Source organism: Lactuca virosa, chromosome 5 (genome assembly GCF_052849685.1).
Source record: "Lactuca virosa cultivar CGN04683 chromosome 5, Lactuca_virosa_CGN04683_v6, whole genome shotgun sequence".
Classification (NCBI taxonomy): Eukaryota; Viridiplantae; Streptophyta; class Magnoliopsida; order Asterales; family Asteraceae; genus Lactuca; species Lactuca virosa.
Window position 1 is genome coordinate 37,208,452 of NC_136430.1, and position 12,010 is coordinate 37,220,461.

Genomic DNA, 12,010 nt, shown 5'->3' on the forward strand with positions numbered 1-12,010 from the left:
TGGAGTACTTCGGGCATACCCTCTTGGTACGTATGGCGTAACGGGTTGGCCCAAAATCCTTTTCTGTGATTACCCAATATGTTGGGAGTAATTATGGAGTAAACATGGTGTACTCCCAAAAGCCCATTTGGGCCATTTTCGGCCTTGGGTCATATTGAGTTTTGGGCCATGAATAGTTGGGCCAAGAATAGGAAGGGTAAAATGGTCTTTTACCCATGGTAAGATAGAATATGATTTGGACCTTTGGTTATGGGTTATTACCTTGATTATTAAGCAGGGTATATTTTGGATATGTTCAGTGTGAGGAGCCCTGGTAGCGGCTGCTCGAGTGTGTGATTTGTTTATCATCAGATTGAGGTAAGTCTCTTCACTGTACTTGTGGTTCGAAGACACCAATGTCGGCCCATTAGATTATGTAGTAGGGTGATAGTTGTCTTTGTGACACTTACTGACATGCCTGTATGTGCTTGTTGTCTTTGTGACTCTTGCTAATATGACTATATGCTTAAATGTAGGAGTGAAATAGACCCATACCGGTTGAAAGATGTCCAGGGAGTTGGAAGGTACTCAGAGAGTCGGAAGGGACTCAGGGAGTCGGAAGGGACTCAGAGAGTCAGAAGGGGCTTAGGGGTGAACTAGACTCGTTACAGTTTTAGGCTTATATGTATGTATGGTATGTGGTATTTTTTGGAACTCACTAAGCTTTGTGCTTATGGTTTATGTTTAAATGTTTTTCAGGTACTTTCGGTTCAAAATGGAAGTGCCCGACAAGATCGCATTGCACCCACCAGTGTTTAGCATTTTTATGATTTGGGATTGTACTCTAATAATTATTTTTCCACATTGTCATACTTTTGATGGTTTGAAATGAATGAATGATGGTTTTGGTTGACTTAAAAACAAAAAAATTTACTTAATATTTTTGGGATGTTACAGTAATGGAGCCCTAGAAACAGAAGACCACATCTTTGTGGGATGCTCAATATCAAGAGAAGTTTGGTTACAAGTGTGCAAATGGTGGTGATTATTGGATTCCCCTCTCAACTCTTCTCAAGATCTGCTAGAATGTAAAACAAGGTTTGGTGGTCATCAAAGGTTGTTAATGATTCATGAAGCCATAATGTTGGTGTTTTTATATGGGTGATTTGGAAATATAGAAACGCTAAGGTTCATTCTCCAAGTTCATAATCACATTCGGTGTTGGCATATGAGGTACAAACTCTTTCACATTTATGGATCAATGCTTGGAAACGGAAAGGACGATATCTGAGATGGTGTGACTAGAGTTGTGATCCAATTTTAGAATGCTATAGCAGGCTATAAATTACTTAGTTTTTTTTTTTTTTTTTTTTTGTACTTCTCTATTTTGTACCTCTTAGCCCTTGGCTAGTTTTCTGTTTTAATATTATGCATGTTTGTCGTTCTATATATATATATATATATATATATATATATATATATATATATATATATATATATATATGATTCTCTCCATGTCAAAGTTCTTTATTGTCATGTACCGTATTTAAAGTTGAACTTTTTAACACATTGTAACCTTAATATTGAGGTTAGCAAAAAAAAAATTGATTCAAGATTATTTGAAGTTCGGTTCAAATAAGTTTAGAAAAAAATCGCTTTTAGAAAAAAAAAAAAAACAAAAACAAATCGTTTTACAAACTGTCAATTATATATCATGTTATCATAATGACCGTTGGTACCAGTCTAAGGAAAACCGTTTTCAAAAACTAGTCTTACAACCAATATTTTGTACTTGTAGGAATTTGGAAAACACATTTCTTTTGTATTTTTTTTTCTATATACTTAATGAGTTTAGAACTATTAACCGTTTGTAAGCCAACATGATTCTTTTACCACACTATGCTTATTATAGATAGGTATCAATTGTGTTAGCTTCACCACACTGCTCAAATTTCTCTTTGATTTTGCATAATATATTCATATTTCTCATTCTATTGTTAGGTATTACCGTTTTTTTTTTTTTTTGCAATATCCGTACTACAATTATTGAGTTTAAAATAAAGACCATGATTGTGGCCATTCACAATTTCTCGTTGGTTTGACAACCAACATTTCGGTGGTCAAAGTAGTGACTACAAAACGAAACCCAAAAATCTAGCAACATTTCAAGCCGTTTGAAATCTCGTTGGGGGCCAAAGAAAACAATGCAATAAATGTGCTAAATGTTTTAACGAATTGGAAAAGTCTACAATTAAAATCTGCAGAATTACAACTACAACATACAACACTACAAGGTCATAAAATATGGTATGACCACGGATCAAGCAACAATGACATTGCAAGGCATTATTTGAGCCTACGATGCAAATTGATTCAGCAAAATGGTCACAAAATTCGTAATTCAATACAATTTGTCGTTGACCACTTTGACAAACCCCATTTGATTATACTACGTACAACATGCATTTTTATTACAATATCCCGCAAAACAAAATATATCTAAAAGATTAATTCTTATTGTTATTATTGTTATTATTATTATTATTATATAGTTTCAGGATACTTATATTATATGTTTATTGAATATAGAACTATTGTTGTCGCAAGAAAAAATATATAGGTTCAATATTCTTTCCATTTTCAATTGAGCAACCTTTTGTGAACGTGTGGGGAATAATAATACATCAAGCAATTTTTTAAAACTTTTCTCAAAAACAAAATTTGAAAAAACTAAAAACATATTTTAATTAGTGAAGTTTTAGTCATCCGTTTATAAACGAAATCATTGATAACATATTGGATGATATCCCATAGCCATAAGGTATATCAAACAGTTATTTTATTTTTTTTCTCAGAACATCTAAAATACTCTCAAATTAGGGAAACTTTAGCCACTCATTTTTTCATTTTTTTTTTTTTGATAACTGATTGGCTAGTACCTCGTACCCATTGTGTAAGTCCTGAATTAGCTTTTTATTTTTCTGCCAAAATGAAAAAGTAGCTCATATTAACCGTTGATTTATATAGATGCAAACTCAATTAAACAATTAAATAACAAAGAACTTATGATTTAAAGTATCAAATGTTAATTATGAAAAACAAAATTCCATCAGAGTTTAGGGGTGGATATATATATATATATATATATATATATATATATATATATATATATATATATATATATATATATATATATATAAAAGAATAAATGCATGATTGGAGGTTCTAAAGAAAAAAAAAACGTTATGCTAGAGGGTGGGTAGCACCCAATGTGGTACGCAGGGGCATATCTAGCTTATAACAAGGTAGGTCCTAAGACATACCTAAAATTTGAATTTCATTTATAATATATATACAACAAAAATTAGGAACTATCTTAGAAAAAATAGAGGGCCTACCTTGAGTTTGTTTTTCTAAAAAATGTCTTAATAACCATTTTAAAAGGGACAAAAAATAAGTTATATGGGACATTTGTGCTGCTAAATATACATGGTTAAATATAAGATATAGTTTTTATCAAACAATAAGGTATCAATACACTAATAATCAACTAATTTTTCATTAAATCGTTCGGTTTTTTCAATTATATTTCAGTCGGTTTTTTTTTTAAATTTTAATTGGTGGAGGTTGATCGGTTTTTTCAGTTATATTTCAGTAAATCGTACACGACCCGACCCGACCCGACCCCTCACAAGTGTTATTTGATTTTTTATCGGCTTCACTTAATTTGGGAACCACGTGATATTTTGTTCTAGATTCGCCACTGGTGGTGCGGCGTTCAGAACCTCAGCCGGAACACAATACCAACATCGATGGGAAGGTGGTGTGGGATTGGAAGTGAGGGGAAGCTACCCCCCCCCCCCCCCTCTCTTTTCATTTTATTAGTCGTTTTTTTTTCAACAGCTACAACAATAAATTATTGAAAATTATTTTTTTAATACATTTACCACTCTATAAATACCAAATAAACCTAACATAATTTTCACACTTATTTCTACATATTCTCTAAACAAACCCCACTCAACCACAATGTTGTCATCGTCATCTTCGTCCTCCGATTCGATGGCACAATAAGATACATTATTTTCCGGTTTCATGATGGCAAAAACAGTGACGTATTTCCGAAACCGACAATGTCAAAGTTCAGGTTCACGAACTCAGATAAGAAGACCTCCGTTGAGGAGAAATTGCAATGCCGGACATAATCGTCTTAAAGAAAACTATTTTACAGATGACGTCGTGCACGCTGACAAGTTTCGACAGCGGTTTCGGATGAGGAAAAAGTTATTTCTATGTATTATTGGCGATTTGGAAAGCCGATTTCCATATTTCCAATGGAAGCGGGATGCGAGACGTAAAAAAAGGGTTTTCTCCAATTCAAAAATGCACAACCGCAATTCGTCACTTAGCATACATCATGAGAGCAGATAAATAGGACGGGTATTTGAGGACACCTAAGTGTACCATACAGGATAGTGCATATAAGTTCGTGAAGGCTATTACTTTGGTTTACGGGCAATGATATTTTCTCAAACCAACCAATAACGATGTCCACCAATTGTACACGATGCATAAAAATAAGCATGGATTCCCGGGTATGGTAGGTAGTATCATTTGCATGCACTGGTCTTAGACATCAATCCGTCTTAGACATCAATCCGCTAGACCAATCTTCAGTATTCAACGACATCTACCTTGAAAAGTTGCACGATGTACCGTTTGAAGCAAATGGGGTAGCACAGAAGTGCATGTACTAGCTTACTGAAGGGATATATCCTACCTTATCTGTTTCTTGTGAAATTGTTCACATATCCGAACGTAGAGCGAGCATTTGGTGTACTCAAGAGGCATTGGCAAGTTGTATAAGCCGGGACACAGTCATATGAAGTGAAAAGGTTGCAACACATAATGTACACATACATCATATTATATGATATGATTTTAGAAGATGAAGGAAGAACGATATGCCAGTAAGACGAAAACAAAGTTTTGCCAAACGTCGCAGGAGTAGCTATTGGTACGCAAGGGTATAGGAAAAATAGAAAAGAAGTACATGATTGCGACATTCATCATTCCCTTCGTGCGGATTTGGTGGAACACATTTATAGAGCTCGCGTACAGCCGCAGACAGAGTATTTACAAGATGATTTGTTTGACGAATCAGATGAAGATTCAGATATTTTTGTCGAGGACTCGGGCGAGGATTCAAATGATGATGACGATGTCAAGGACGACGATTCGGAGTGACATATTTTTTTTTCAAATTCGGATATTATGTAACTTTTAGTAATGTTTTAGAGGTCGTTTTTTTAATCTAGGATGTGTTGTTGTTGTTGTTGTTTTTTTTTTAATCTTGGTTCTTTTCTATGTGTTTTTTTAATATTGGTTGTTTTTTATGTACCTTTTTCTTTAAGTAATGAAGTATTTTTTTATTTTAATTAATTTTTACGTTTATTAATCATTTTTAAGGAATTATATTTGTTTTTTTAATTATAAGCTTAAAATAAAATTATTTTTATTTTAAAAAAAAAGTGAAAGTTAATGATATATGACAATTTCCAGCCTTTTGTTGATTGAAATGTAAGTGAGTGGAAAGCTGACGTAACACTAAAAAAATAAGCGGTGAAAGATGGATACACCCTCCTGTCTTAGGACCCGTTTGATAGTTGTTGTCTGGAAATGTGATGTATGCGAATAAAGTGTTGTTTGAGAAAGTTTATTGGGAAAGAAACCATGCTATATATTTGATTGTACATCTGACTGACTGTACTGAATGATGAAAAATGATCATTCAGTCAGAAAGATATAATTTTGGGGATTTCTGAAAAATACATATCTTATCAGGAAAGATCTATTTTTTGTACAAATCAAATAGTATTTTCGGCCCATTCGATCAGAAAAATATGTTTGAAGCTAGAAATATGTCTATCAAACGGAACCTTTCATTAATTTCTAGAAAAATATATAGAGAGACATTTAAATTAGTGAACTTATATGTTTTAACTTTATTTTTGCTATATTGAAAAGCAAGTCCTCCCTGTTTATTTAAAGTGTTAACTTTTAAATGTTATGAAAAAATCTTAACCGCTTATTAAACCTTATTTTTCTACAAGTTCTTTAAATTATATCTTAAAGTTTAGACCGATGAATAAGTTTCTATGACCACTTTGAGAACTTAAAATGAAAATAAATTGAAGGGTTAGAATTGAGAAATCAAAAAGCAAAGTTTAAAGTTTAGGTTGGGAATGAGCGATGGTATAGGGCCATGAACACCTGTAAGCGATTGTGTATGTCCACTCGATATTAACAAAGATTTTGAGCTTCTTGCTTTCTACTAATTATAACTTTAAAGTAAAGAAACACGGTTGTGTATATTGATGGGCCCACCACTATCAACACATCTTGCCCTATATAAACCCTTCACTTGACTCTTTTATATGCACCACCCATCAGGACAAAGAGGTTTAAAGAGAGACAACAAAAGTAGAGAGAAAGAGAGAATTCAAAGTTCTCTGAATCTCTTTGTCTGTGTTGAGTGTGTGTGGAAACTTAGAAGAGAAGATGACTGGAGACAGCTTTGCTCATCTTACACTTGCATTTGGCCTTCTTGGTCTCTCTCTTTTTCTTTCTCTCTCTCTCTCTCTCTCTCTCTCTCTATATATATATATATATATATATATATATATATATATATATATATTCATGAAAATGTCGTAACAAAAATACAAAAATGTATTTTCCTTACTTTTCTCACAAAAGAAATTGTGATGGATTCTTGAAGTTTTGAAGTTTTGTGACCATTGATTGATGCACTTTTGCTGAAATATAACTAAAAAGCTTTAAGTTATCATATAGCTCTTTATTGAAACAGTAGATTATCTCCTAGCATTTTGCTACTTCTATACAAATATGTCTTTCTTACTCTCTCTGATGAATGAGAATATAACATTACCTTGGATCTTATAATAAACATACAAAAATATATGGTCGATTGGTGAAATTTTGTGACCGCTGTTAGTAAATAATGGTTAAACTTTAGGTTATTATGTGGTTTTTAATTAAGTCTTCTTTTCTAACATCATGCTTCTTAAATATGTTGCAGGCAATGTTGTGTCATTCATGGTGTTTCTTTCCCCATTGTCAGTCTCTTTGTTTACTATACAATCTTTTTATAATAAATACGTTTAAGTTGTGTTTTTACTGACTATCTTTTTTAATTATTTCACAGGCCAACGTTTTATAAAGTTTACAAAAAGAAATCAACAGAAGGGTTTCAATCAGTGCCTTATGTCGTGGGGTTATTTAGCGCCATGCTTTGGATATATTACGCATTGCTTAAGGCAAATGCGATGCTTCTCATCACCATAAACTCCGTTGGTTGCGTCATTCAAACCTTCTACATTTGCTTCTTTCTCTTTTACGCACCAAAGAAGGCCAGAGTATGTGATAGTGGCCTTTACTTTAATAAAAATTTAGCTATTAGTTAATTCATGAAAAGATCGATATATAACGCAAATATTTTTTCAATGCAGATCGAAAGCCTAAAGTTAATCATGTTGATGATAGTTGTTGGCTTCGGATTGATTGTTGTCCTAACTCGGTTTCTTGCTAATGGGACCACTCGTGTCGCAATAGTTGGATGGATTTGTCTCGTGTTCGCCTTGTGTGTTTTCGTGGCACCATTGGGGGTTTTGGTGCGTATATACGTATAAACATTAACATATGCATACAAATTTAATGAATAGCAATGATGAATAGTGATTATAAGTGATATATGTTCAATAAAATTATCTAATGAATTGTTGCTAACTTTTATGTAGAGACAAGTAATTAAGACAAAAAGCGTGGAGTATATGCCCATTCTACTATCGGCGGCCCTCACCCTCAATGCCATCACATGGTTCTTTTATGGTCTACTTCTTCGCGACTTCAACATCGCGGTATGAAAATTCTTAAAAAAACGTATTACTTTCTATGAAAAATATTTTCTAATTAACGTTTTTCTACGTATTACAGATTCCGAACGTACTTGGAATCACGTTTGGTGTTCTTCAAATGATCCTTTACTTTGTATACAAAAACAAGAAACCAGTAAGCGATGAAAAAGTATCAGAATTAGAAGTAAAGAGCGTCGAAACAGCGGAACCGAAAATCTCAGGAAAGAAAGATCAAGAAATCATTGACGTTGCGAAGCTAAGCGCTTTAATTAGTGCGATTCCTGTTGTTACCAAAATAAACGATAACACCAATGATGTTGATCACGATCATTTGGTTGTTGAACCTCATGTCCCTAACCATACCATTGAAGTCGCAGCATGAACTCAATATATACGGTTTATGTCCAAACCGATGCGTTCATGGTTTTGATCGTGCATATGTGAAGCTTACCATGCAGATCGATAAATTTGTGCTTTTTACTGATTAGTTCTTCTCATTCCACGTTTAGTAGAAAATCATCCAACTTTAGGTTGCTAACCTCATGTTATATTGTTTCTGTACCGAAATGATGATTATCAGAATAAATGAAGCTGTTTAGGTTCAATAATTTGGTTTGGTAATTCGAAAGCGATTGACATTTCCGATCATAGTATTTGAGTTTTTGTTGCAAATATATCTCCTTTCCCCGGTAATAGGAGAATTACACTACATCTGACAAAACGAGCAACTTTAGAGTACAATATGTACCAATTTTCCGCAGTGGGTATCGATCTGTACTGTTCCTAGCTTTTTGCTATAATCTAATTGAATTTGGGTATTTAAAAACAACTAAGATCTTATTTGAAGTTCAAACAATTTATTTTCCCAGGAAAAGAATAAAACAGGTATATATAATTATGAACCCAAAAACTTACTGTCTATGATATTTAATGTTTATTGCTTAAGTTTTTGCAACTGTTAAATATAACATAGTCAAATTACAATAACAATATTAACTTATGTTTACCCAAAAAATATTGATGTGATTGTACATAAACAATATTTTGAAATAAAACTTGTTATAATTTATACAACAAAATCTTCGAGCCGAATTGATTTTAAATTATTTTTCCAAGCTATATAATATTACGCGCTTTCTAGCTTTTGAAAAATAATTGAAACAGTGCACATATGTTTGAGAACCAAAAAAACTTTTTTTCTTTAGAACAAAAAAGCTTTTATTGTCGATAATAACTTTTAATCAAAACAGCACAGTTGTGTACATGCGAAGTGCAAACGTCGAGAACATCCTAAAAGATAACGTATTTTTAATGTACATATACACACATTTTTCGTCAACATTCATGCATATTGGCGCATTAATATTAATATATATATACATTTTTCTTTTTAATTTTTTTCCAAATGATTCTTTAAAACCCTTGTCACCACAAGAATTCCGGGCTACATCGGTGACAATAGTCGCCGGTAAAGAGTAAGCTAATTGTTGAAAAATGCAATAACGGCGACACGTCGTAGGTAAAAGTTGTCGCTACTGCTCTGTCGCTATTGATCAGATTGTCGCCGCTAAAGAGATTTGTCACCGCTAATGATATAGTCACCGGTAATACTTAGTGTCTCCGCTAATGGTGTAGTCGTTGGTAATAATATTTTTCATTATTTTATTTTTTTTAATCAACGATTTTGGGTATAAAAAAATGATACATAACAACGTTAAAAAAAGAAAAAAAAATTACATAACAACATTTGATTAAATACCAAATATTGTTATAATTAATTCCATACCAAAATAAAACAACCAAAAGTTTTACAATTCTAACAAATAGCAAAGTAAGTTTTACAATTCTAACAAGTAGCAAAACGTGACAACAAATGTAACATACAAATAAAACTTCTCCTTACATATCATCATCTTCGTTCCCATCGTTTCCTCTTTGATTATTCTATGATTGAAAAAACGAATAAAGCTCCTTCCTACATGTCGGGTTGTTGAGCATTGCCCGAAGATTTTTCAACTACATAATAAATAACAACATATATAAATTTATAAGTTAATTTATCAAACATAAACAGAAACTACCAAAATACATTCATATTTCCTGCACTTAAATACAAGATATACCAAAAGTACATTGCTATTTCTTGCACTTGGGAAAAAAACATAATTACCAAATCAACATGCATTTATGATGCCAAAGTACATTGCTATTTTTAAACTAGAGACATAAAACCAAAGTACATTGCTATTTCTTGCACTTGGGAAAAAAACCCAATTAACAAAGTTTTTAGCAAATAATCACCACAAACCAAAATTACCAAATTAACATGCATTTTATGATGCCGAAGTACATTGTTATTTTTAAACTAGAGACAAAAAACCAAAGTACATTGTTATTTCTTGCACTTGGAACAAAAGCACAATTAACAAAGCTTTTAGCAAATAATAACCACAAACCAAAATTACCTAATCAACATGCATTTTATGATGCGAAAGTACATTGCTATTTTTAAACTAGAGACAAAAAACCAAAGTACATTGCTATTTCTTGCACTTGAGACAAAATCCCAATTAACAAAGCTTTTAGAAAATAATCACCACAAACCAAAATTACCAAATCAACATGCATTTTATGATGTTGAAGTACATTGCTATTTTTAAACTAGAAACAAAAAACCAAAGTACATCGTTATTTCTTGCACTTGGGACAAAAGCACAATTAACAAAGCTTTTAGCAAATAATCACCACAAACCAAAATTAACAAATCAATATGCATTTTATGATGCCAAAGTACATTGCAATATTTAAATTAGAGACAAAAAACCAAAGTACATTGCTATTTCTTGCACTTGGGACAAAAGCACAATTAGCAAATCAACATGCATTTATTGATAACAATTACCAAAGCTTTTAGAAAATAATCACCACAAATAAAAATTACCAAATCAACATGCATTTATTGATATTAAATAATCTTGTTTTACCTGTAATGCCTGTGATGGTTGTTAAATCGGCGGGATATCAGAAGGTTTCCGGATGATGCCTCTGATATGGCCACGTCGTTCTCCTAATACTTTCTCGAAATCAACTCTTTCTTGAGCGGGTGTTAATTCTTTTTCACCTTCTAGCCCTTGCGTTTGTTCTAAGAGCTCTTCCACTAACCGATTATGTATTTCCCAAAAGTGATTAATAATTAAGTATAAATAAACACTTAATTATATGATAAAATTATAATTAAATGCTTACGTATTGTTGTTCCGCCTCGACAGTAACAAATAAACCATCCCTATCGGTATGAGCCTTGCGAAACGTTTCCACTCTCTTAAGGTTACGTTTAACATTAAAAAGTAGATTATATTTTAAATAAATAATTACATGTATCGTATGTTACCTTCTGATAGCAAGTACTGCTATACGAGCTCGACCCCCCACGATTCACGTTCGTTTGCATTTGACGGACTTTTTTGTTCCTTGCTGAAGCAATTCTGTGTTCGTCCGTTTGGAAATATTCAATTGTTTTCTTCCAATTATCAACATCCATACAATCTAGAGGGTTGGCTATTGCTCTCGGGATATCCTGATACGCTCCGACTTCCATAAACTATTCTTTTGCATTAGCTTTACGCTCTCGATAACCTTTTAACAAAGCTACTTGAAAACTCTCTGTCAACAGATGAGCTTCTGGATCACGGTACATCTGATCCAAATAAAACTTTGTCTACAAAAAAAAAGTTAACCAAATAAAAACCAGTCATAATTAACCATATAAAATATTTTTATATAAATAATTTACCCCTAGATGTTGTATGACTGTATCCTTTATTGCAGGAGAAACTTTTTTCTAAGTCCATTTATCAAAAGGGACCATCTGGCACATTATTTTTCCAACTTCTCGTGCAAACATGTCCTTTGGCTGTGACAACCTGAAATATTTTGCTTTATAAGTCAAGCCAATCAACCTTAAGTCATACTCACTCCTGCTATCATTTAGCACTGTTTAGAGTCTGTTTGAGTGTTCTGAGCCCAATACATTCAAGGAATGAGTGTTAGGAAGTATCTGCTAGAGCCACTGTACAAAGATCAAGCCATAAACT

At 32.7% G+C, this 12,010-nt stretch overlaps 1 protein-coding gene across 1 annotated transcript; it reads left to right on the forward strand.

Annotated features, from left to right (window-relative positions):
• The first annotated feature begins 6,422 nt into the window (after positions 1-6,422).
• LOC145115126 (bidirectional sugar transporter SWEET14-like) lies at positions 6,423-8,564 on the forward strand. Its single transcript, XM_079051319.1, has 6 exons — positions 6,423-6,589; positions 7,082-7,118; positions 7,208-7,418; positions 7,512-7,673; positions 7,800-7,919; positions 7,996-8,564. The coding sequence occupies exons 1-6, from the start codon at positions 6,541-6,543 to the stop codon at positions 8,296-8,298; spliced, it is 882 nt and encodes a 293-aa protein (XP_078907445.1). The 5' UTR covers positions 6,423-6,540; the 3' UTR covers positions 8,299-8,564.
• Positions 8,565-12,010: the final 3,446 nt, after the last annotated feature.